Source organism: Neopsephotus bourkii, unplaced genomic scaffold (assembly GCF_033783945.1).
Source record: "Neopsephotus bourkii isolate Nb327-2 ecotype Australia unplaced genomic scaffold, CSIRO-AGI_Nbou_v1 NB_1508, whole genome shotgun sequence".
In the NCBI taxonomy this organism is placed as follows: domain Eukaryota; kingdom Metazoa; phylum Chordata; class Aves; order Psittaciformes; family Psittacidae; genus Neopsephotus; species Neopsephotus bourkii.
This window is the reverse complement of record NW_026901984.1, coordinates 6,630,343-6,657,621: the sequence shown is the minus strand read 5'-3', so window position 1 is coordinate 6,657,621 and position 27,279 is coordinate 6,630,343. Positions and strand designations below refer to the sequence as shown.

The 27,279-nt window shown below is 41.0% G+C and overlaps 1 protein-coding gene across 5 annotated transcripts in view; it reads left to right on the top strand.

Moving 5' to 3' along the window:
* CTNND2 (catenin delta 2) overlaps positions 1-27,279 on the top strand; it is a 650,408-nt gene that overhangs the window by 375,342 nt on the left and 247,787 nt on the right. For 4 of the 5 annotated variants that reach the window (XM_061369698.1, XM_061369700.1, XM_061369699.1 and 1 more), the window contains exons 7-8: positions 1,152-1,719; positions 23,641-23,835. In XM_061369698.1, coding sequence (XP_061225682.1) covers positions 1,152-1,719; positions 23,641-23,835 — 763 coding nt within the window. The remainder of the gene's footprint in view (positions 1-1,151; positions 1,720-23,640; positions 23,836-27,279) is intronic. The other variant, XM_061369704.1, reaches the window with a different exon arrangement.

Genomic DNA, 27,279 nt, shown 5'->3' with positions numbered 1-27,279 from the left:
CTAGGAAAAAAATAGTATCTGAAACGAGAGTGCATCTTCTAACAGAGCGCTGAGCTCCCGCTCACTGCGGGGCGCAGTTATTAGAGGATTTTAATGTTTCCAGTCTCACAGAAGATCCCTTGAGCCCATGATCCCGATAAAAAAGGGAGAGCCTCCTGTGTGTAAGGGTGAGCCCCGTCCTTCGCTGCTCCAGAAGCGGCTCAGGAACGCTCAGGAACGCAGCTGGAACGTCTAATGGGCAGCATCATCTGCCAACGATTTTCGCTCTCCACTCCCCAACACCCTCCCCGTTACTGGGCGTACGGTGAACTTTGCGAAGCCCTGCCCCCCTCTGCCGGTGCCGAGGCCAGCGGAGCAGAGCGCTCCCGTCATCCCGGGGCAGATTCCCCGCTGGATGCGGCCCGGGAGGTGCCTGGTGCAGCCCAGCCCAGCCCAGCCCTGGATGCGCCTCCCGTGCTCTCCTTCGGGCAGCGCAAATAAACGCTGTGCCCCCGTTTCAACAGGGTGGTACCGGGCCGAGGCGAGAGTCGAGGTGCTGCCACCGGGTGAGGGGGGCTAGGGGGAAGCGGTCGCGCATTGTCGCGCCGCCGGCAGCGGCGACACCCGAGGGCGCCGGCTGTGTCCGTGTGGGTTCGGCGCGGTGCCTCTTCCTCCCACGGACACCGATGGCTTTCTGTGAGGAAAATCACCCCATCTAAGCCCTCTCCGTGGCTCCAGACGCTTTCTACCAATGTATGCAGAATAAAAGTTGGGGGGCATTTGTTTATTTATCTATTTAAGCTCCGGCTCACCTACGCCTGGTGTAGGGATTGATAGGTGTGCGGGTGCGTTTCAGAGCACGAGTTCCCCCGAGCCGTGTGCCCGACAACGAGGTGCCGATTTCAGCCGCGACGAAGAGTTTTCACACCGCTCCGCGCGAGCTGGCAGCCGTTTTTATCTCAAAGGCTGGAAACGCTTTAGCAGAGTAACGACTCCCTTAATCCCGAGAGCGCCGGGTGCCGGCCCAGTTTTAGTTCAAAGAGAGGGCTGCGCTCGGCTGGGGACTCCTCCGGTGAGCGAGTCCCTCGCCCCGCCCCGGGCAGGGAGGGCCGGTGGAGCCAGGCCCGCTGCCGCCCGTCCCCTGCTGACGCCTCTGCCTTTCCTTCCCGCAGCAGGGCCCGGGGGGCCGCGGCGCCCACCCGGGCGGCCCGGAGCCGCCGCCGCCGCCCGCCGCCCCGCAGCCGCGGGAGCCCTTCGCGCCCAGCCACGGCAGCGCCTTCCACCTGCCCGAGCCCCAGCACGCCGCCGCGCTCTACTACGCCAGCTCCACGCTGCCGGCGCAGCGGGTGAGCTCCCCGCTGCCCGCCCAGCCCGGCGGCTCCCCCACCAAGCTGCCGCGGGCCGGCTCCGCCGCCGAGGGCGCCGCCTACGCCGCCGCGCAGCGCCTCTCCTCCCCGAAGCAGTCCCCCAGCCGCCTGGCCAAGTCCTACAGCACCAGCTCGCCCATCAACATCGTCGTCTCCTCGGCGGGACTGTCGCCGTCCCCCATCCGAGTGACCTCCCCGCCCACCGTCCAGTCTAACATTTCCTCCTCTCCTATCCACCAGTTAAGCTCCACCATCGGCACTTACGCCACCCTGTCGCCTACCAAGCGGCTGGTTCACGCTGCCGATCAGTACAGCAAGCACTCCCAGGAGCTGTACGCCACCGCCACCCTGCAGAGACCCGGCTCCCTCGCAGGTAAATCGCGGCCGGCAGCGCTTCGGGGGAGAGAAAGTGGGATGCACGGTGCCGCCGCACCCGCGGATGATGGGGGAATGGGGGAGATAGCGGCCCCGGTGTGTCCCGGGGCTGCCGGCCGAGGAGGGAACGGATCGGGGTGGGTTTGACAGAGGTCTGGGGAACTGAGTGTTTCATCCCTGCTGCGGTGAGTGGGGAGAAGCAGGCTGCCTCCCGGCTGCTTCAAGAAACTACCTCGCTTCTCCCGGCGCAACCCGGTGTAGGGCAAGGGTGGCGGTGTCGAGAGGGTGCGGGGCGGGCAGCGCTGGGCGCTGAGCTCCTTCCTCTTGCCCACGGATCGGGTGGGGAGTGTGTTACTATGGTGAATCCCTTCTCTGCCGCGATTAAAAACTGGGGGCCTTTGCAGATAATTCGTTCTTCCCCGGGTTTACAGGCGGTTCTAGGGAATTTGACAAGTTTGGGGTTACTCAGCAGTAACTCCCGTATACCAAGTTGTGCCGAGTAATAGGTAGTGGTTATTTGGCTCCGAGTGCTCTTTAGGGAATAGGCTGTATTTAATATCTCTGTCATAGCAGACTTTGAACAGATCCTAGAAGTGAGATACTGGTGCGCTGTTCCTAAACCATCTCTGCTAAACTGAGCATCCTTCAGGGGTGGGTTTTTGTGTTCTGAAAATTCCCAGTTTCATTGCTATAGTAACAGCTGCTATGCTCATATGTTCTCTTGTGTGACATAAATAGAATTGAAGATAAATAGGATACATAAAGAGGTTTGGCTTTGTATACCAGGCAGGTACACAAGTTTCTTACTGGAAACCTCATTCCCCCCTGTCCTCTCATCCATCTCTTCTCCCCTCCTCCAGCAGCTGTTGGCATTCTATATAAATAATTCCTGTGTGTTCAAATATACAGATTAAATCAAGTGATAATAAAATAGAGTATTAATGCATCTCCTTGTAGGAGCTATTTGATGGGGGTTTTCTTGTTTATACGCTGGGGATTTAAAAACTTTTCTTGTTGCTGTTTACATAACACTATTTCTGAAGTTCAGAATTTGAAGAGAGAATATCACTAAATGTTGCCAAAATCTAGATCTCAGGACACATCAATCTTGTTGTCAAATATTCAGGCTTAATTACAAAGTGGTTTATTTAGCAAATATATTAGTATAACTTCTCCCCTCTGTAGTCCAACACAGTGTTGGCCACAGGTATTAAATATGCCTTTGTAAAGTGGAAACAGAGAGTTGCCAGGAACTTTGTATTGCAGGGAATTTTTCAACTTCATCCTAAGAGTTGTTTGAGCCGAAATAGGCATAGAGTGAACTGTCAGCATCAGTGGAACAGAGGATAATTCAATTTAGAATTTACACCTATGGGGGCGCACTACCAGCATTTCCCTGGTTTTCTTCGCCTTTTTTCTAGAGTAGGAGTCTTTGCTTTGGGGAGTTTCTAATGGGCATTGTCCATGTTTTTCTTCATGTACTTTTAGCATTGGAATTTGTATTGTACCGGGTTCTGCTTGTTGAATTAGGCATCTTCTGTATCCTTGCAGCATAAAATCTATGATGATATTCAAAATTTGCTCTATAGGGCGTAAGGCCCACGATAATGATTTGGGCTTTTTGGGTAATAGTGCTTGGACAGTCATTCCTAGTGGGGTTTTCCACTTTGATCTGAATACATGTTAAGAAACTGGCATTAATGGTATTTGGTTGCTTTTAAATAAAAGCTTTTGATAACATTTCTTCTGCATCTTGTGTAACACAGGTATTTCCTTCCCTGCCTCTTTTTTAGGACCCACTCCAAAGAGTCGCTTGTCATTGATTTATGGCTTGGGTGAAACAAAAACTTACAGATACACACATTTAAGAAGTGGCTGGTGTGTTTTTGTGTGAATATTAGTATGGGAGGGGGATAGTGATTGATCATTTGAACTTGCCATTCAGTTTGTAAAAATCGGCAAAGCAACAGTAACTTTTCCAAGTGTGGTGCGGATCAAAACAAACATAATAAGCTTCTGAGTTACTGTGTCTCACAGGGATTTGCTTTTAAGATATGTGATAAAAATCTCAGCGTCTTATTTTATTACAAATGGAAAATCCTGTAATGTGAACAAGTATTGGGTGATAGATTTATTTTTTAAATGCCATCTCTGCATGTCTAAGTGAAGCAACAGTATGTTAGTAAACACCATGTAGTTTCCTTCCACAGTGGTGACATGCCTTTCAAGTAGTCCTTGAAAGGAGCTCCATCACATGACCCATTCTTTTGCAAAAGTTTCCTATTGTGTGCTCTCACACATTCTTTTCCATTGCCATTCTGTGGCATGTTCCTCCTGGCCTCCCAGCCATCCCAGACTTACACATTTGCTAGCAGTTTTAAGTGCCTGACTAATCTTCCAGAGTTTCACTGGATTCTCTGAAGTCAACGGACTACACAAAGCCTTAAAATTAACCTATGCTTTAGAGTTACCCAGTGTCAGATATTAGGGATACTACTAAAGCAATCTTTTCTTTTTCTATAGGCATTTTTTATTAGAGCAGGTTTAGTATTTTAGCTGTCACTATATTATACTGTCACAGGAGTTTTCTAGACATTGTGTTAGTAATCAAACCCATTGAAAAGGAGAGCAAGCAGTTGTACCTTCAAAAGCTGATGTTCAGTAAATAAGATTTTTGCTTCTTGTTCACGACATCCAAAGATGGGTTGGTTGGGGTTTTTTCTTCAAGAGAGGAGGAGGAGTGGAGGATAGTTGTCACATTGCACTGATTGATGGTTTGCCTACTGTGATTAATGTGAACTTGTATTGGTATGTATGTGTCATCATTGGGATGATGTTACTCAAAGTAATCTTATCTCTGTGAAGAAAAAAGAAATAATTATTTGGAATAATTACCGGGGATACAAATAATGCATTTGTTTTTAATTTTTGAGCATGATACTAGAAATTTGTACTGGAGCTATCAGGTTCATAAATACTTCTGGGTTTCAATGTGCTAGACAAACCGAGTGGTGTCAGTACCAGGTTTAGATGTTTAAAAGATAAGACCTTCAGATATGATCAATTTTGTGAAAGATTGTAATTGACTAAATGTATGATGCAAACATCGAGTGCCCAAAAATGAATCTGTGTAAGACTTAATTGAAGAGATGGTATTATTTATTTAAATTTCCTACAAAGTCATTATAAAACAACTTGAAATTACAAAAATGGCAATTCTTGGACTGCATCTTGAATGTAAAATAAGATGTGCAACAGCATGCAGTGACTCAGTTTTAACCGAGTAGCCTTAGAAATGTCTTCAGAAACGTGTTTTAGTCTAGTTAAACTGTTTCCATTGCCAAATGTGTGTGTGGGTATGGGTATGTGTGCACTTGTGTATATAGTGGTTCTTGTGAGTGTACATTTGCTGTGTTTATTCTTAGTCTAGCTGCTTCATTGCTGTGATCTGCAATTACAGTTTTGGAAGTAGTTTTCCTATCTGTGCTGCTCCAAAGCACACTTGACTGTCCAAGCAGTGATTTGAATCCAGAAAGCACAGTTTGTAAATAACCTTCTTGCAGCTTCCACACTAGGACCAAGCTGGGGAGTGCTGCTGAAAGTCGGACTTACCAAAGCAGCCCATTTTGCCTGGAAGGAGAGGAGTGTATAGGACAGTGAGGAGCACAAACATGGGAAAACCCTTCAGGGGGCAGGTCATCGCACAGGTGCCCATCTCTTCACAGTTCTCTGAAACATCTGCTGGCCAGAATTAGATGGTACTAAAGAAGTAGTGGGTATTTTTAGGAGCAAAGAGAGAGGAGGCACTGCAAGGCTGTTGAGATAGCCTGTGATTCGGGTTATGTGACAGGGGAGCCACTCCTGCCTTTTCATCCACGTTTGCGAAAGACTAGGGACATGAAAGAAAATTGCAGGTAATTTTATGCATCACTTTATTAAAACAAACAAACAAAACAAAACAAGAAACAGCAACAAACAAGAAAAAATAACCACAACCAAAAAGCAAACAAGCAAAAAGAGAACCCCAAAAGTAATATGTTTGAAGACTGCATCATGCTCCATCAGCTGTACTAAGGGGTTAGGCTTAAGAAATAAGTGTTGGTGTGAATCATTTTGTGTAATGTTAGGTGGAAAAAATATTACGCAGCTATTCTTCATGTAGTGGTGACATGTTCCACCTCAACAAGAGCTGCTGCAACCTTCGAGCAGGCCTGGTGCCACTGCTGAAGACCCCAGTGCTCTGCCTTGTGTTTGAAAACAGAATCTTCTTCCAGGTCCCTGTAAAACCAGAAAGAAAGGATTTTGTCCTTTCTGAGTTAGGACTGTTTATATACGTGTGCAGCATTAGTCCTAAAATAGCACTGGTTTATAAAAATGTGGCATGGATTAATAGACAAAATATTAATATACAAAATAGGCTTTCCCTGCTTGATCAAACAAACAGTTCTAAGTTTATCAGGGTCTTGACTGGTTCCTTCTGCTCTTTCATCTGTCTTGCCTCTCTCTTCGCTGTCTTTCCTGGGGTCCTTGCTTTGCCCTTTCTCCTTCTGTATGCTTCTTATTGCATGTGGCATGTTGAACCCTGGTTTCTTGCTGAGATTTATTGCAGGACTGCTACTTGATGGTGAGTGTTGGCATGTTTCACCATTTTGGTGTGCTGTCATACAGGCACAGAACATATCAGCTTGTGTGAGTGTGTATGAGATAACTGATACACATTACCATTAGCATGGATTTAGATTTCCTTTCAATTGCATGAAAGTATTGGATCATCTGTATATCACTGGTTCATTGCCGTCTTTACAAAAAATTCCCTGATGAAGTGTTACAGTTCTCCAGTAAGCCACACTGTACTTTGTGCTAGAATGGCTGTATTACTGCTTGTGAGCATGCATGCATCCAGCCCCTTCTTTCATACCTCAGTATGAGGGAGGAGTAACTCTTAGAAGAGTTAGATAGTATTAAAACCAATGTTAGTGATGACTGGAGTTAAAATTAGCCTTTTTGAGGGATTTAAACTGTGTACAAGTAAATATTCTTTTTAGACTAAATCAAACCCAAATTCCCACCAACATTCGCAAATACAGACAAAATTTTACCACATAACTCATTGGCTTTTGGTCCAGGCATTATAGGTAAGGAAGGTACAAGCAAAGTGTTCACCGACAGTAAACCTGATCTGCATCACCTCAGATTTAAAAGTTTTCTGTGCCTTGAAATCCCCACCTGAGACACCGGGCTGAGCTAATAGAACAGTCTAGGTACGATGTGCAATTGCATTTCTTTGGACAGGTAAGGAAGGAAAACCTTTGACTTTTTTGGCTTTGAGATAAGCTGGAGGACTTGGACTATTGATATGATTGATCATCATGAAAAGGGCACTCAGTTGTTTGCCTTAACTATGTTCCTTGTCTTTTTACAAAATCCTGTATTTCTTCTACAGTGAGAACAAAATTGCTTCATTAATGTAAACCAAAGTAGTGTTCTATAGGGTTTGTTTTTTTTTTCCCTAATTTGTGTTTTTTTGGCTTTATTAGCTAGAAAATTTTTTTATCTGCTGTCAGAGCCTTTACACATGAGGACATTGTTAATTCTATCTTGTTCTGGGACAGACAGTGCACTCGAATTTATTTATCTTTTTCTCCTTTTACTCTTGTTTGTTTGGAGACTTTTTCTTTCAGACAGGAAAACAAAACGAAATATTTTGAGACACCCAGTAATACTTCAGATACTAATCAGAGACTTAAGATTGAGTATCTTTCTAATACCAAGTTGTTTCTTTCCACATTGTAACCTGGCGGTTAAAAATGCTGGTCTTGGTCTTGGAGCTGATACAGATACAGAATGTTCAATGACACTTTGATATTCACTTTGCTTGTTTTTGCTGCTAGTTCTACCTATTCTTCCAGCTATAATTATGTTATTAGTTGTTACAAATGAAACATTTACAACAGTGCTCAGCTGCAGCTTGGACAAGACATCCAGAATGGACATTATACAGAAATAAAGCAAAAGGAATAAGGTGGATGTCTGAAATATCTTAGTATTGCTGAGCTTTTTGCTCCTGTGTCTTTCAGATCTAGCTTACATGAAATCAGTTTGCTCATAGGAGAGGAATGATTGACAGGAGCTAAATATGAAGGCCTCTTGTACATAGATGTATCTTTGAGCTACTGAACTTCAGCATTGACTTCCTGTGTGAGCAAGCACTACAAATATGTCTAAACTTGGGTCCTGTTCTCATGCTGACCATAACTTTCCCTTCGCTTCCTGGTTCTGGTAGGGGAAATTGGTTGATCCTCCCAATGGTCTTTCAGAGGGGTGTGAAATCAAGTAATATTGTGAAGTAACAAGCTTTTAGGAAAAAAAAAGAGTCTGCAGCATTGCTGAAAATAGACTGAACTGGTATGAACCTGCAAGTATTTTAACTAAATGATTGTGGTTAGCTAAGCAGTAGTGGCTGTTCCTGAGCTTCTAGGCAAATGTAACATCAAGTATGCTTCTAGTCATGTGCTCCTGCTTGTAACCACATCACCTGGCATGGAGTTTCTGATCCTGAACATCAGCAGTGTATGTAAGAAAACCAGGATTCAAGGAAGCATGCATGCCGCTAGAAGGAATTTCTTAAGCATAGAAGAGTTTAACAGGTCTGTGCTTACATACCTGCTGAAAAGCAGCACAAGGAGGAGCTGAAGTTGGCAAAACGCTGGCAGAGTGTCCATAGAAGAAAGATGGTTAATTCAAGGAGCTGGAATTCTTCTGTCAATTTTTCTTGGCTTTCCAATTCATATAGCTGTGTCTTGCTTATTTTGGTTTGTATTATTTTTAGGATGTGAGATTACAGGAAGAGGCTGAGACCTTGTGAACTCTGATACATCAAAACTTTAGGCTCTTGAGGGTGTGCTAAGTGAGGCTGAGTCTTGTCTGTGCCTGTCACCACCCCTTTTGCCCTGAGGTCTGAATGGTGTCATCACATACCTGGTGCCCTCTTCTGTTGCCAGGAGCATGGTTCTGGGTCCTCCCAAACATCTTTGGCCTTGAACTCACTTGTTCAGAGCAGGAGGGAGTGCTGTCCTATGTGATAGGGACTATTAGGCAAGAGGAAGCTCCTTCAATCAAATTTCTGATACTCGGGGTTTTGTGGCATCAGTGGAAATGCTTTTGCTGTACAGTCTAAATTGGTATGACTGTGTTTGTCTTGCTTGTGCACTGGGCAGAGAAGGCACATGTGGAAGCTGTAGTTTCCTCAGGGTCTGAAACCCCAGTGCAAGGCCTTATCCAATAGCCTAGAAATGTTTGTCACAAGAGTCTCAGTAAATAGTGACAGAAATCTTTAGTTCTTCATGGTCTTCAGGAATTTAAGAGAAGGAAGAACATGCCCTTCATTTCTACTGTGGTGAAAACTTCATCCATTACAGTTGCTGTGGCACACAAACTTTGCAGGAGGTGGAGTAGCTGAGATCCAGAAAAGCAGCACACAGCTCACGAGTAGCATAAGCATTCACTTGTTGGGTTATCTAATGTATTTCTTGGTTGTTGTGTGCACTCACCAGCTTTTAAAGGAGTACAGGTGTCTCTGTTTAAAAGTTAAGTGATTAACTGTGGTAGGAGGAAGATTACAAATTGGGGAGTTGAGTTAGGCTCCCTTTAGGTAAGGCAGAGCTTGAGTGGGGAGGTGCCGTGGATGTGAAGTGTTCACAGGTGAAGTATGTTAGCTGTCAGTGGTGGCTGCCAGAAACAACACAGGACCACATTCATTCTGTGAACAATCATGGCAAGTAAATGAGGCAGTTTTTCTGTAGCTGTATGGTCAAACTTGAAGATTACCCAGGTATGGAACCAGAATGGACACAATACTTCTTGTTTTTATAAAAGTGTTATTACACAGGGCAGGGAGGTATTGTCTAATAACGAATTCATGGAACTGTATATTATCATAAGTGAGTAGAAGCAAAAGTCAGAATTTTAATATGCTGAAATGAGGAGGACCAAGTGATGACTAATCTTACAATTATAAGGCATGGCATATGAAGTTGCCACTTGTATCACATAGACTTTTAATAAGCACATCAAGTTGCAACTTGTAGTGTATAAGTGAAGAACAGAAAAGTGCTGTATTAATTTGAATAAGAGTGGTTTTAAATCCTAGGCAACTCATTTTTCTAAGGAAATTTTTGCATAGTTTTTCTATTTTTACCTCTTCCATAGCATATGTCTTCATCTTGCCTTATGGCCTCGACCCTCCCTCTCCAATGCAGGTCTGAGCCATCCTGTGCTGGTCTCTGGCAGTAAAACTTTTTGATCATAGGACTAAAGCTCTCCCTGGGTTTACAGAATGTTGCCTCTGCAGAAGGAGCTCTGACCCCCTGATACTAGGGTAGATTTCCTGTGCCTGGAGAGCAAAAGAACTCCTCTCTATGGGGTCCTTCTGCCACCTGCGCTCTTCCCTGAGCATCCCCATTCAGCAGAGATGCAGCCGTGTTTGCATTTGCTCACCAAAAGGTGCCATAAGCTCTTCAAAAACTTTGATGCAAAGTCCCGGGAGCATGATCCATGGAGAAGGGCGAGTTGGATTCTTTCAGATATTAGAGGAGTAGGGAGGGGAAGGTGGAAGGAAATGAGAGGACAGCCTTTTTGTGTTTGGGGCTAATACACATTAAAGAATGGGAGGACTGAGTAGAAGAAAAATTGCAGACCAGCATAATCATAGTGCTTTGCTGGACATCACAACAAAAACTCATAGAAGGGATAATTGAAGAGGTGAAGGTGGTAAATGGTTAACGGGATAATTTGCAACATGAGTTCACCAAAATCAGATTGTACCAGAATAACCTGCTTACTGATTATATCTGATGTCTTTCTATTCCTGTCAGAGCTCTGAGTACACATTTTCTATAGTGCCACTTGGGAAATCTTCAGTTAAACTACAGAAGACGGATATCCTTGCAAGACCGTAGTGGTGCAAGGACCTGAGCAAAGGAGCATTGCCAGTTTGTCATTTTGAAAATGAAATTAATGGAAAGGAAGGATGCTACTAGTAGAGTCCCACAAGGAGAACTCTTTCAAGCCACTTGAAAAATACTTTTTTTGTGTTACTGTCTTGGCACAAATCCCTGAAAATATGCCAAGGAGGCTTTTTGATGGTGGAATATTAGAAGGCATTTTCTGAAGAGAGGAGGATAAATCTTGTGTGGACAGAGTTTTGCAGGTGGGAGAGAAAGAATAGAATTGGAGCTGAGCTAATAACACAGCTAATAGCTAGTTACAACCAGGGATCTTTGGCTGAAAACAAGAGTAGGAAAAGACCTTGGTGACCTGCTTGACTGTACTATGTCTCAGCCACCTATATTAGGAACATAATAGAGTCTTTCGTGGCCTAATCATGTAACAAGGAAAATTGGGAGTGCTGTGTATGGTTAGGACTTCATCTGGGGAACTGTATACAACTGTAACCCTCTGTGGACAAGAGGACTCTTTCCAGTCGCTTTCTCTTCTGAACTGGTCTGCCTGGAGGATAAGAAATTAAGAAGCCTGTTGTGTGCAGAACTGTTAAGTGGTTTTGTTTTCTTACTTAACAGCTTACATAGCAGCTATTATTATATTATGTACTAGTTAATGGAGGTTAAAACTGCTGAAACCTGGTAAGAATAATTAATCTGGTGAAGGATTTGCTAGCCTTTTTTCAAAGTCAAGGTCAGTCAAGCCCTTGGCAACTTTTAGGATAGTAGCATCTGACAAAGGAGGGAGTGAAGGCAAAAATGAATGGCTTGTTTTCACCAGCAGGCTTTGCTCTTAGGGCTTTAACTAGCCAGCCATGATTTGTTTGGCTGGAATTAATGCTTTTCAGTTTTCCCTCAAAGAATTGAAGCTGTTGAAGATAGAGTGATGATTGCACCATGTCTGGTCTCCCACAGAGCTACAAAGTTTTCAAGGTTTACTTGTCATAATTTTGCATTTCTTTCAGTCTGAAGTTGGAGTTCCTGTCTAGGTCATGTCATCCTTGTCTGTGTTGCACCTTGAGCTGCTTTTGGCAGGAAGCTGAAGCTAATGCTTCATTATATGAACATAACTGAGCAGTCTTCTCCAAAGTGATCTTATTTGTGTACTACCCTGCAAGGTAGGCACAAGATCCTATCTTGTGGGTTTGGGAATTCCAAGAATTTACTGTTTTAGCAGAGAATCTCTTTTTCTCTGAAGCTTATCAAGATTTTGATGGGTGGCATGTCACTGCTTTTCTCGGTCTGCAGAAGGTCTCAGACTGCTTTTGTAAAATCAGGCAAATGTCTTCAGCCAGCTGTTTTACCATGGAATTATCAGCTTCTCAGGTGAGGCAGCCATTTGTCATGTGAATGATGTCAGTTTGCATTTTTGAATGACCAGGAGCTAGTTGTGGGACAGTTCAGAATCCCTCAAGTGTTAGTCACCTTTGGAATAGCATGCATCTGATCCTTCTGACTGAAAGCCCTTCTTGAAGTTGAACCCTTCCGGTGGTTTATTGCAAACTCCTGTGAACACATTTATGTTTCTTATCTGAGGTCTGCTTTCCTTTTGTTGGCAACCTTCTGTTGCCATTTGTCTCTCACAGCATTTGTTACAGCCATTTCTTTTTAGCATGGACTGACTCTCTGCTCGAGTGACAGGACTGTTTCTTTACACTCTTTTCCTTACCATGCTTTTCAGGGATAATCTGATTTTTTGAGATTAATGGCACATTGCAAAGTCTCTTCTGGTTTTATTTCTTTACTTACTTGTCTGTTTTTACTGTCCCCACCCCCACACCCCTTAGTAAGTTCCTGGAAAAAAAAATCTGTAGTCCATTTCCTTTTTTGCTTCCTGCTTATTGTGGAAGGATTTGCATAAGATATTTTTCTGAGTTACTGGAAATTGGATACTAAATGCTTACTGTTGTGTGATTGCTAGCATAATGAATTAGAAAACCTTTTTTACAGGATACAATGACTACTCCAGCATAAACTTTGCTTAAGTCCTTAAGCTTTTCAGGATCACAGTGTTAACAGTATTCCTTTTCTTTGTCTCCACATTCAGCATGTCTTCTTTTATTTAGAGCAAGCCTGTTAGAATCACTGTAGATTATAATGATTTTAATAATAGGAGATTATTTTAAGTGTTTTAGCAGAGGTTTTGGTTTGTATGTAATGTGAACAACCTAAAATGAGCTAGAGTAATGCAGTGATAATCTATTAAACATAATTGTAAAAGTGGATAATTGCTGGTCTAAACTTTGTTACAGGCATAACTAAATTCTTTAGTTAGATTGTATTCAAAATGATTATGTATACCTTTAATAAGTTCCATGTTTTCATTCTGGTATTTTAAATGCAGTGAGTCTCAAATGGATAATGAAAACAGGTGAGTAACGTGTGTTGCAGAATATCCAGAGAGATCCTCCCTTTCTTGATTGTGGCACTGAAGGAAAGACAGTGAACCTCTTTTTTTCCCCTGGAACACTGAAGATTTATATGTTGGGTCTTGATGAATTCTAGAAACCGGGTACTGCAAACAGATGCTCAGTGAGGAAGAGAAATTGTTTAATATTCTACCAAAGATGGCTTTACATAAAGGAACAAACACTATCTGATGCTTTTCTCCATTCTCCCAGTAAAATGCAAGTTTGAGTACAAAGTGTTGCAGATAAAAAGTCCAGCAGTTAATATTGTTCACACATCTAATATTATGCAATGTCATTGTAAAAGGAATTACAGAAAATAAGTTACAGAGTCTCTCGTGAGCAAACCCCACATGCGGGGTCTTGGGTTTCAGTTGTGTGTATTAGACTGGAACACAGGTTTGCAAAATATGTGCAATACTCATTAAAGATCAGTACTTCTTACACAAATGGTCAGGATTCATTGGAACTATCTATTTTCATTTTCTTTGTTAGCAGGAAAGCCACTTGTTGGAACTGTGAACTCCCAGGAATGACAGTATGATTACATCAAAAATTCAAGTTGCCCAGCAAAAAACAGTTGAGAAATACTGTAGCTGAACAGACTTGACACTTCATTAGCCTTCTTATAGTGCCTGTTTTCCCTTTGGAGCCACTGTTCCACAAAACATGTTTGTTAAGGAATCTTCTGTGCCAGCATTGAGATTTTCACTTCTACTTGGAGTTAAGAGCTAGATATTCTTCCTGTTTCCATGTGCAGGGCCTAGTTGAACCAGTAAGGCTTTCCCCTTTCCCCTGTGCTGGAGCTGTTGTGAGAACTCACTCTCTTTAAGGTTGACTGAGCAGATGCTTGTTTTGGGGGAGAGTTGGGAGTTGCTGGGGTTTTTAGCTACTGTGCTTTTCCACGATGTTAAACACGATCTGAAAGTTGAGGTTTCACTGGTGGGCATAAGTAGAGTAGTGCCTGATTCATTTTGCTGGTGGCAGCAATGCTTTTTAGCCAATCACTGGTGCTGCTGGAATTGGTCTCCAGCCCTAGAAAGATCTATGGTGTTTTGGTTGTTTAATATTCACTGCTGCTTAGCAGGCAGAAATTGAGTCCCTAGGTATTTTTTGGTACAGCCTTGTGCCTTGGGGAGAAAGGAAGATGCAGTTTTGGGGAATTAAAAACATACTTTCCTTCATTTTGATTTGCAGTCCTTGTCAGACAAGTGCTGACTAGCACTAGCAAAATACCCCATAATGGTGGGGTTTTGTTTGGTTGGCCTGGATTTCTTTTGCATATTTACTTCTGGTGCATCCCTCTCTGTATCCACTATTATTTTTATTCCTTTACTTGTCCAGTTGACTGTGTTGTCATAGTACCTACTTTAGCACAGAGCCCACAGTGCAGTTCGGGCTGCTGCAGTTCAAAATTCGCAATAGTAAACTTTTACCTTTCACTAAGATAAAGATGCTTAGCAAAACTTAAAAGAAGATCTTTGCTGCTACGTAGGCTTGAAATTATATTCAGTTGTCCCGAAGCTGTGGCGAACTATCCAAACAGCATATGCACGGCTGCTCAGCACTGTTGCTTAGTAACATGATCCTGATGCTGAGGCACTCAGCCCGCAGTCAGAAGTGGTTAGTGAGCGGGAAAGTTAGAAAGCGTGATTAGTATCGCTGCGTGGCAGTGTCTGTTCCCATTCGTGCATAGCACTTCTTTCCCCTTTCTTTGGGGAAATATTGGCAGGGTTGTAGAGTAAGGAAAAAGCAAAGCTTAAGAGAAAGGAGGGTAAAGAATAATAAAAGGGTACCCAATGTGATCATACAGTTTAATAGTTGGAAAAATAAATCCTTAAAAATTGCTTATCACTTTCTGCCTTGCTGATGGCAAGTTGTTGCTGTGTGGCAGCAGTTGGTTTGGAGCAGTTTTTGGTTTTCATTCTTTCTTCACTTACAGTTCCCTATATTAGAAATGAAATGGGAATTATCTCTCTGAACTTGTCTGTCACTTTTAATCTGCTGTTTCTTCCTGGCTATCTTTGTCTCTTACCTGTCTGCTTCCAGTCACACTTCTCCCACTAACAATTTGTTTTTGATAAAGTGTTTTAAGCAGGTGAATGTTTTTCAACAGGGAGAGGACAGCAGCAAGAAAAGAAAATGCTTATGAGGAAACATCACACATTTGTGGTGCAGAGGGGTTGATTATCTATTTTTCCTAGATTTGTAGGATTAAAATAACTGATACAATAAAGTCACATTTCATGACTAGAAAGCAAACATAGACAACTTAAGAAAATATTCTAAACTTTCCTCTTTTAAATACACTTAATCTACTTAATTTCAATATTTGTTTAAAAACTACTTTAAGTAAGATTATCCAGATACTTCTAAAAAGACATGGTAAGCTTTATCAAATGATTTTTTAAGTTTGTTTTGGGCCTGTTTATGACACTCCAAAAATACAATCCTCTTTCCTCTCTATCCTCCTTTTTCTTATTCTCCCTACATTTCTTTCTTTTTAGCACTGATGCAAAAAGTGCTAACCCTAGGTCAGAGGCTGGTTTTGCAGTCTTGGTTAAGCAGCCAAAGCCAATCCGTTTTGAGGAGACTTTCCTAAGATACTTAATCTGGTTAACGGACAAATTGTGTCTGGGAAATTCCACAGTGTGAGTCATACTGCTGAACATGACAGTATCCTGACAGTGAAACTGCTAATAGATTTGACAGTGCAATGTTTACCAGAAATACTCCAAGCCATGCATCATACTGCACTTTAAGTCTTTTAAGTAGAAAACCTGAGGAAAAACCGTCTGAGATACTTAGAGGTGTGGCAGTTCTGTTCCTCCAGTTCTGGGAGCTGGTATGTTGTAGCATGTAATTGTTTTGTGGTGATCTCTTGCAGTGTGGACTGGCGGTGTCAAAGTAGCACATCCGTGTTTTTTCCGGATGTCCAGACTTTGATATACATCGAAAGGCATGTGTAGTCAGTCAATTCAGTAATGGTGTTATTTCCTTCTTTATTTGTACAAATAGTTCTGAGCCACAGACAGAATACTGTAGTGAGGATTTAAAAAGAGTATCAAGACAAAAATTAGTTTAATTCTGAACTTCCATTAGTTAATCTTTAATTTAAATATTTGGGGAAAGTAAAACTTCAGGCCCAAATTGATACATTTTGTGTGTGTATGTAAAATATAAAGAGGTGAGAAATATATGCTTGCAAAAAATCTGAACCCAATTAAAAGGAATTAGCTGCATCCTGTCATCTGGTGAATGCAGATCTTTGATGTGCTAGGGGCACAAGCTGACACACCCAAGGTGTGCATTAACTGGTACTGCCATATGGTCTGTCATGTCTTACTGGTTAATTTAACCATCTGTCCTGTCTTTAACAATTTGCGTTTGCTTTCACTACCTGGATTAGATACATTTTCTTCAGAGTTCTACTTTTCATCACATGCTGCTGGAACATTTCCATTATCTGAATTCTTTTAGTTTTATTTATAGTGACATTTGTTGTAGATCATACAAGTCCTTTTCCAGTGTTGGAATATAAGCATGTATTCAGACAAGCATTTTGGAGATGCTTCTGCATAAATTTCTGGCAATAAAAAAAAGGTCAATATCAAAAGTCTAGTTATGAATGTTTGACTTCTTTCTTCTTCTCTCATGTGTTCACTGCTAATTCTGCACTTGGGTGCACATCAGCTTCTTTAGCATGTAAACCAGATTACTGTCTGTAAAATAGGTTTCACAGTAACAATCCTACTATTCATATCCTGTCCCTCACATGTTGTTTTTTTCAGAAATTCAGAATTTCAGAATCACAGAATGGTTGTGACCCAATCTACTGTGTAACTGTTGTTTTGTGTTTTTTTTTTTCTTGTAAGAACAGTAGCATTTCTGGACAAGTGTCTACAAGAAACTCATATCCAAAAGGGTTATCAGCCTTGATGTGCCATTTAAATCAGAAAGTTCTTTCAGTCCCTCTGGAAAGCATGCAGTGTACCAAAGCTATAAAATTGCTGTGATTCTGTTTTTAATTTCTGTGCCCACAGTCTCTTTTCTCGCTAATGGGCTTATTTCAACTTTACCATCCTGTGGGGTTGGGGTTTTTGGTTTGGTTTGGTTAAAACTTGTCATCTAAGAAGAACTCAATGCAAATTACATGAGCAGTGTTGTCATTATAGTTGAAATTAAAAATCTATACAGCCAGTTGTGGATGGTAAATCCTCTTTGTTAGAAAATCAAATCTTCTGAGTGCAGCATGTCATACTGTATTCGGAGTCTGAGTTTGATACGTAGAGCCTCCGGTAGCCTGAGGTATACTCGTTGTTGAAATGTGTGGGGTTGTAACCAAGTGCAAATGCATTATTGGTAAGTGGTAGTAGAACGGTCATCAAGCTTCATCCTCAGCCTCTATCTCATCAATGATGTTCCTGAATCATAGACATAAGGAAAAAATATTGAATAGGAATCTCAACTATATTTTGTTCTAAATGGAAGCTGGATAATTTTATCTGGTCAAATCTTTGTGTTGAGATATCACTTATATACTTCATGTTTCCAGTGAACTCTTAAATCCTGGGAGGAGGGCAGTACCTTATGATCTGGCTATTAGAATCACAGAATAGTTAGGGTTGGAAAGGACTTTAAGATCACCAAGTTCAAACCCCCCTGCCATGGGCAGGGGCACCTCACACTAAACCATATCACCCAAGGCTTCATCCAACCTGGCCTTGAACACCACCAGGGATGGATTATTCACAACTTCCCTGGGCAACCCATTCCCGTGCCTCACCACCATCACAGAAAAGAATTTCTTCCTTGTATCCAATCTAAACTTCTCTGTTTAAGTTTGAACCCGTTACCCCTTGTCCTATCACTACAGTCGCTAATGAAGAGTCCATCCCCAGCATCCTTATAGGCCCTCTTCAGATACTGGAAGGCTGCTATGTGGTCTCCACGCAGCCTTCTCTTCTCCAGGCTGAACAGCCCCAACTTTCTCAGCCTGTCTTCATATGGGAGGTGCTCCAGTCCCCTGATCACCCTCATGGCCCTCTTCTTGACTTGTTCCAACAAATCCATGTCCTTTTTATGTTGAGGACACCGGAATTGCACACAATACTCCAGGTGAGTTCTCACAAGAGAAGAGTAGAGGGGCAGGATCACCTCCTTCAACCTGCTGGTCACGCTCCTTTTGATGCAGCCCAGGATACGGTTGGCTTTTTGGGCTGCAAGCGCACACTGAAGCCAGCTCATGTTCATTTTCTCATTGACCAACACCTCCAAGTCCTTCTCCACAGGGCTGCTCTGAATCTCTTCTCTGCCCAGCCTGTAGCTGTGCCTGGGATTGCTCTGACCCAGGTGTAGGACCTTGCACTTGGCATGGTTAAACTTCATGAGGTTGGCATCAGCCCACCTCACAAGCGTGTCAAGGTCCCTCTGGATGGCATTCCTTCCCTCCAGCGTATCAGCTGAACCACACAGCTTGGTGTCATTGGCAAACTAGGTGTTAGAGGTGTTTAGAGAGAATCATGAATTTGTAAGTGTTCTTCTTTGGGCTGCAGCAAGGCAGGATGGCTGGTTGCAAAGGCTTTCAATAGTGGCACGCATAAAAACTGTTCAGGTTTTATTAAAATGTGTGCAAATGCCTGTGTACCCATTCATTTGAATAGTTTTAATATCTTTAGTTTCTTGAAATGACAAATGTTACCAATATAGTGGTTTACTTTATTGACCTAAACTGTCAGATTAGCAGTGTCATTCAAGAGTGTCTGTTATCTCTATTTCCATGACAGTCTGCAGAAGCTCTGAAGAGCAATTAGGGGTTTTCTTGTGTATTTCTCTCACATTACACTTGTCTGAGTGCAGTATTTTTCTTCCTTTAGAATGTGAAACTTTGCCAAAAAAGAACATTTTCCTAGGAAACAACCATTTCTCTGTACTATTGAGGAACATCTGTGAATATGTGAGGAACATAATTCATCTAGTAGGATGATGGGGTTTTAGGTGTAAAGAGTGGAGATTGTCTTTTCGAACCAGTTAAGTATGACTGCACTCTTCTTGGGTTCTTCCTTTCGCCCCTCTGGAATGTGGGAGGACAAAGGTTGTAGGAATGTGGTATCTTCATCTGGTAAAACTTCTGGCTGGTTCTAGGTTGTCATCATTGCCCTGTTGGGGACTCACAAGATACCCGTGCTGAAGCCTAACCGCAGTCTAATTTTACCAGTGCCACAGACATGTGGAAGAAGGCACATTTTGCTTTCCATCAGGTTTGAGTCTGAAGGACTCCAGAAGGCAGGAAAGTCTCTTCTGTGTGCTTTCTTCTTCCAGTTAATTAGTTTCTGGTTTGTTTGTTTTTGTTTTGTTTTGTTTTGTTTTTTTAAGTACCCTATTTAGATTGGGGGTTGTTGTTTGTTGTGGGGGGTTTTTTGTTTGCTTTTTATCTTGCTTGTATAACTTTTGATGTCTCAGTTATTTTAGAGACTTTCATTCCTTAGCCTTTCAGTCCTTTCCATACTGCTTGATGTGATGCATCTCTGGCAGTGCAGTCAAATCTCAGTCTTTGCCAAACTAGAGGTTGGATTATTTGAGGAATTGATTGTCAAATGGTTTCTTCATACCCTAAAATAACAGTTTAGCACTTCTCAGTGTTTTGGGAGTTTGCTGTTTTGATTTTTTAATCTAGAAGAGGGAAGAAAAAAAATCCACTCCTTCACAGCCATGGTCATTAGAGTTCTGTGTCTACTCTGATGCTAAATACATCATCTGTAATTAACAGCTTACAGAACTGAAAATTTAATAGTGAGTTTTCTTTGAACTTGTATGTAGGCCTGTCTTTGGGCTTATGCTTTATACTTCCTCAAGGAAGAAGATCTTTGCTGTTAGGGATGGGTTGGTCAGGGAGGGGGGATGAGTCCAAGTCCATTTTCGAAATATGCAGGAGAGTTGCATGTGGCCTTGTTCCACATCACTGCTCTTGTTTCAGGCAGCCCAGAGCATTGTGACAATATTAGTGGGGTGAAAGGATGGCAGCTGGTTGAAAGCAGGGTTTAGACAAGTGCAGTTTTGGGTGAGTGATGCCTCTGGGTTTAGGGAAACTGCTTCTGAGGGCAGTGAGCCTCCTTGGGTGTGAGAATGCTAATGGACCTTGGGAATCTGATGTTTTATTGCTTCCTGGTAGTATATTGATTACTGCTTTTCCATTCTGACCTTATTGCTTTTCCGATCTCTGTGAGCTTTAGACTGCATTAATGCAAGGGGTTTTGAAGCAGATGGTACAGATCCGCTTGCAGCTTCAGGTAGTAAAGGATGTAGTGGTTTGCTGCTAACTCAAGATGCAGGCAGGAGACGTATTGCAACTCTCTCTGAGTACATCAGTTCTTACAGTTCATGGTCTTTGCTTTGATTATTTTAACTGTTTTCAAATGTCTTCAATAAGTAACAGCAGATTATGGTGGAGGGGCTGAGTGTGTAGATGAGGTAGGATGCAATTGTCTGAAATCCATCACAGCCCCCTTTTTTTTTAAATGATATAAAATCTGTAATTCTTTTTTGTTGACTTCAGCTCTAATTGTGCTTTAGTTTTTCTGGAATTTGTCTGTGTGAGCTTTACTTGCTATGATAGCTATTGGTTAGTTGATATTAACATTTAGGAAAACATGCCATAAAAAGCTGTTGCTCCTGGCTTGAGACTTGAATAAATTAATACATGCAAGAATTTTAAGAACAATGGAAAAGAGATTTTAATAGATAACAGAATTTGCTATTCCAGTTTTTTTGTTATCAACATCATAGAAACATTAAGAATTGTGGTGGTATTCTATCTTATTTATAAATATTCTGGATTTTGGGGGGGGGGGTTTGTTTGTTTTTTAACTAGATTTAAGAACTATAAAGGCTGCTACTGTTTTGTGTTTAAATACTGATATCTGATAATTTTAGAAATAGTGTAGTAAAATTGCATATTTAGGCCTGTGGAAAAGTATCAGTTTTGTATGAAACTGATACTAAAACTAAACTAAAAGTTTTTTGAGACATAAATTATATAAAGCTATATAAATATTCATCTTCTGTTGTATTTAATTTCTGAGATTTGAGTGCTCATGTTTTTAAAATGAAAAATATTTTAATTACCTGTTGAAATCCTTGTTTTCTTGAAATGTGAAAGAAATAGTGCAGTTACTCCCTGATAGAGTCTTAAATCCTGAGCCTCTTTTTGGGGTGTTAACCCATAATCGTGTTATTCAGGTGCTTCAAGTTAGTTTTAGAGTGCCACTTAGCTGTTTTCAGACAAGCTACATTGGTTTTCTTTTGTCATGTGTCACATCTTCCTTGTCTTGGTTGTTTGAAATGTAATGTGTTTTGGTCAAGAAGTTTCTCTGGTTATTTGTCTGTTTGCTGTTTAGTACAGTAATGTAACGTGCAGTATGCAAATAAACCTCTGTTTAATATTGGTGTAATAAACTACTACTAACCTTCTGTTTAGTATTAGACTAGTATTAACATTTGCCAAGTCAGAACTATTGGTAGAGTATGAAGGATGTTGAACTAAGCCCACCTCACCAGAAGGCTAGCGTAACTGAGAGCATTTTAATACTTGGGTTATACTGCCACTAAATGCAGTGGGAAAAGTCTTTCAGTTCACTGGAAACAGGATTAGGAATCAAATATATTGTTCCAAAGAGCAAAGTGAATTTGTAAGTGAATGAAAGAATTACAGTGCTTGTAGAAGGGGTGTAATTCTTTATTCTGTAGCAAGTCTGGTTTGTTGATGCTCTGATGAACCTTTGAAATAATTGCCCTCCATTTCTTTATATTTTTTCTCTGAATACAGTTTGAACCAAGTACACAGTGAAACTCGTACATAATCGTAACAGTCTGTATTTCAGGCCACTCTGGAGGATACTAGACTTTGGTGGAGCCATTGAGCTGCTTTGAGGATCAGTCTCAAAGAGGCAGGGTTAAAGAGCATTTTGAAAATGCAGACCATGAAGAAATTAATTCTGTAATAAAAATACCAACTTCCTGGGTAATTGCAGTAGTTAGAGGTAAAATATATCTTTGAGATTCTTGGCAGACTTTCTAGTACTGGGAGCAAGAGAATTACTTTCAGTGTTGTGCTAATGGAAGTCAATCTGAAACATGTTTGAAGGGAAAAATATGCAAATAAGGTGTTCCACGCAAAGCATGCGTGCTGAAAAATTCGGAAGAAAACACGTATATGACATAAGCTGATCAGAAAGAAGGAAATGGAATAAATTATGTTTTCTCCAGACAATTTGTGTTAAAGCTCAGTAACATTGTGCTTGTGTATCTGTCTCATTTCTCTCATGTTGCCATCACACATTACTTTGTATGTGTGGTTTGCATTTTAAAAATAACTAGTGTTTGTTTTGTGCAACAGAGCCACTCCTGACGCAATGAATGTGGTAGGGATTTTTAGCAGGAATGGCTGCTCTGGTGGTCTGAGCAGTACAAGTGAAGTTAGTAGAACACTGCCCACATCCAGGATTTTAACCTCACAGACGTATTAGCAGTTCTGTCTTTGATTGTTTTCCTTTCAAAACAGATAAATAGCATGTGATCACTTTGTGGTATAGATCTAACCGTCGCCATGTGTTGCTTGCATACTGGCTTGATTCCTGCCCTCATAATGTGTGATGTTTATATGGCTTCCCTGTGATTCTCCTTAGGAATCTTGCTAATGGAGCACAGATCTGAATGACAAAGAGATTCAAGTGGTGAAAGTAAACCCATCTGGAAATATACAAGTCTTTTTTTAATAGCATGATAGAAAATAGTATTTTTATTAGTAGAATAAGGTTTTTTTAATACAATCCCAGTTGATCTTCTTTTTTATATTGATGAAAGGCTGTATCCTTAAAACAGATTTTCATTCTCAGAAGATATTTAAGTTGTAGAAAGTCTTACCAATATGATTTATTCTTTTTTTTTAACTGTTGAGGGCAAAATGCTGATAAGGCACATCCATCTTGTCATATTTTAGTGAGACAGCAAAAAGATCGGCCTTCTTAAAACTACATCTGTTCATTGCCTTTAAATTACTTCATTTATAGGTGTAAAGATAGGGTGTGACATGTGAAACTAGTTCTGACTGCTGCTCCTTACTTGTCCCCCATTTCTGGTTCTTCTGTGGACCCCTTTGGTCTAGGGCATTCCTGTACTTGCACAGCTTTTGAGAAGGTTGGCAGGTTTTGTTCGCTGATTAAGAAGAGATAATGATATCTATCTCACCAAAATACATAGTTTTCCTTGGAAGAAGTGAGGTTTTGAAGTAAATGCAGACAACTGGATGATGCAACTAAAGTGATTAACTGGAGCTGTTGCTGCTCTTACACGCTGTTCCTATTTTTATGTTGAAAATGTTTATTTCTGTGTTTTGTTTGGGTTTTTCTTTTGTTTTTATGTGCTACTTTCAAGTAAGCTTTCAGTAAAGTCAGATCCTGTATTTGTCAGTTTATTTTTCTCTCTCTTAATTGTCTCTTATAAATCTATTTGCAGCTGGGTCTCGGGCATCTTACAGCAGCCAGCACAGCCACCTTGGCTCCGAGTTAAGGGCACTGCAGTCTCCAGAACACCATATAGATCCTATTTACGAAGACAGAGTTTATCAGAAGCCCCCTATGAGGAGTCTCAGCCAGAGTCAGGGGGATCCTCTGCAACCAGCACACACAGGCACATATCGCACTAGTACAGGTAGGTGGATGTAACTTGCATGATTGTCTTCTTATGAGATGTACCTTATTCTTCAGCACTAACTCTTCTTTTCTTTCTGATGTGCTAAACAGAACATATTTTGTGCATGTGAGCCAAACAAAATACCTTGTGCAGATGGCAACTCTCAATAGAACCCCAAAGGCATGTGCAAATGGAGAAATACTTAATGTTGTTCTGTATGTACAGAAGATTAAGCTAATTTGGGGAGGGGGCCTACTGATAAGGAGAGAGAATATTTTTACTAATTCTTGTATTGTCTTTTAGAAAAGTCTGTTGTCTCTGAAGAAATGGCTGTTTTTTTGCCTGCAAAGGTATTTTGTGTGTTGCAAAGGGAGTGCAAAATTCCTTCCACATGAATCTAAAGGCTTGTTGACTTGTTTTCAAAGTGAATCATACATAAATGTTCTTCCTCTCTCCTATAGCGGTAGGCTTAGGTATAGGTACACAAACATAAAATTGAACTATGGCATAGAGGAAAGCTGTTAGCATCGCTGGTTTATCCATAAATAATAGTGATTTTCCATGAAATGTATTGGTGTACAAGTCCTACTTGCAGAATGTCCTCTCAACCAAATGAAATACAGCTGTATGTTGAAACCCACAAATAGATCACAAATCAACAGGGATATTTATGGTATTTAATGCACAAAATAAGTAGAGTACATAAATGCTACAGCCAAAATAGCCTAAAGCAGATGCAGAAAGAACTTGCCTTATGAATTGTAAGTATTTCTCATGTTTTATTTCACTGTGTTGGTCAGAGGGAAAATTATGTCCATTCTCGGATGACTCCCATTTTCATCAAGAAAAAGTTAAGTGTACTTCTTGGAGTGAGATACTTGGCTTTCTTCTAAAACTTTTTAATTTTTAAAATCTTTTCTCTAAGGGCAAAGCTGTCAGGTTTTGCATGTCCAAAATTTTTGTTGCTTTATGCAAGTTTTGGATATTCAGAGTACAGAAGAAACTCCTTAAAGAGAACTTTTCCCACAGAATTCTCTAGTTAAATACCTGTAACAGCTTTACACACCATTATGCCATTTCCTTCCTGTTAAAGAAACTACCATAGTGTATGTTTTGTGTAGTGTCATACATGTATATGAGAAAAGATTACTATTCTTTGCATGAAGGGGACAAGACTTCTGCCTAAATCATTGAGGAGCAGAGGCAGTGGTAATAATTGAAGCAACTTGAAGCCTCGTTTTCCATGTGGCCACCTCATATTTCCTATACAGTGCTCTCTTTCCAGTTTTGCCCTGAAGAGTTTATATTGTTTTGCTTGCAAAATATCCATTGGTTCTCTGTGCTGAAGTAGCAGGCTGTCTTGTGACTGTAATCTTCAAAACACCTCGCAAGGAAAGAAACCCTGTCAGTATAGATCACAATTATAGTGAATGAAACTGGGATACACAGTGTTTGTGGTAATACCTGAAGATGGGTTTTCAGAAAGGGAGAGAAAAAGCTAAAAGAAGTATGCTGATTTGGGTAGCAGAGATGGGCCTTGTGAAGGTCAATTTTGTTTTACTGTTTGAGATATGGATTTGAACGTTGCTCTAGGCTAGTTCTGAAGAACAACCCTATTAGTCCAGCTTTGTGTTGTGTTGATCCTCCCTTACTTTCCCTCTCATCATCAGGGGGACCCCTATCATCAGGATCAGGGGAAGTAACAGCAGGTGGTTGTGTCCCAGGCCAATTATTCTGTTGCTCTGTTGACAGCTGTTAGCTGTGGATGCTGTCAGCCTTTTGCACAGCCAGGCTGAAGAGCTGTCAGCGCTCAGGGGGAATTTTGGGCTGGATCAGTTCAGCTGTCAGACTTTTCCTGCCTGTACTGCCAGTGTCTGTAGGACCATCTCCCTTCTGATGGAGACCATACAGTTTTTCTTAAATTGGCAAGGAAGGAAGGAGTTTAACTGAAGTTTGGCACACACAAGTTTTTATTTCTTCATGCAGTTGTCTTTTTTATTTTAGGACAGAATAGCTCTTCATTGTGACTATTTGGTATTAAATATGAAGGATGTAGGTTGCTGTGTACTTCTTGAAGATACATGCCAAGGGTTCATGCCCTGTATCTTCTGTGCATATGAACCGCACTGAGTAGGGTGTGATGGGGAGCTTTAAGACTTCAGTGTGGTCCTTCAGAGACCAATGTTCACATTCTTCTATCTGTTACATCAGTACCTTTAATCATGAAGGTAGTGCACAGTTTTCCACATCTGATAGGGAAAGGCAAATTTAGTCTAAGGACTTTGTCCAAAGCCTGGATTATTTTTTTTCTCTGCAGTTCATGTTGCTCATTCAAAACAAAACTTATGGTAGTTGTACTTGCAAACCATTTACTTTTGTGGTTTGTTCCGGTTTTGTTTTTAAGAGAACAGTCTTCCCAAAGTTGAAAATTTCACTTAAGTTTGAAGATCAAGTGACTTGGAAACTTTTTTTTTTTTTAGTGTAGACATCACCTCTTTTGTCTTTTGTGAGCTCTTAAATACTTAGTACATTTAGGAATGTAGTTTACACAACTAAGGATAAAGCCCACTCAGAGTTTTTCATTCTCTAGGTGAATCATCATTCAGTGAGCAGAATTCAATAAGCTAAAATTCCTCTACAGGGTAAACTAAACTAAGTTTGTTCTGTTAACTTGGGTTTGGCGTTTGAAGTTTTTTTGTGGGGTTGTTTTTTTCCCCTTTTATTCCACTTGAGTGAAATGTATGATGATAGCTCTGCACTAAAGGCTACATATTGCAGAAGCTACAAAATAGTAGGAGCTTACTGAGCATCTCCCTTACTAGCACAACTTTAGATAGGGGCAGGGTGAATTTTTCATCACTTTGTGGTTTAAATTATGACTGGGTGTGTTACTGTCATACTGCCTTAAGATAAAAATAATCTTTCAAAGTTGACAGCAGTAGCTGCATAGGCTTTTTTTGGTTGGTAGCTTTTACTTAACAATCCCTTTTGCTCTTCAAAGGGTAATGTTTTCTGTCGTATGTAAAGTACCAGCACAAACTTGTGTGATAAAAGTAGCAATAAACATGAAATTCTGCTTTTGAAATGATCCACAAAAGATGTGGTTAAAGGAACTACTCAGACACAATATAAATAACAAATTAATTTACTTACCGAATAAAAACTTATATTTGTAACCCAGCTAAATAACACTATTACTTTTGTCCAGACAGGCACATTATTTATTTTCCTTTATACATATAGAGACTTTGCATTATTAATTTAAACCCCAGTTAATAATATTTGCAAGTCAGTAATTTGCTTCTTTGATGAGGCATTTACATGACCACCACTGGAATGTCAAGAAAACTGTTACTTAAGAGGGGCAAAGGATTGCCTTTCAGCCAGAGTGGGACAGCGAATCGGTGATCATTTGCTTATTTGCAGAATTAGAAGTTTGGATTAGGGATTTAGTCCTTAGTT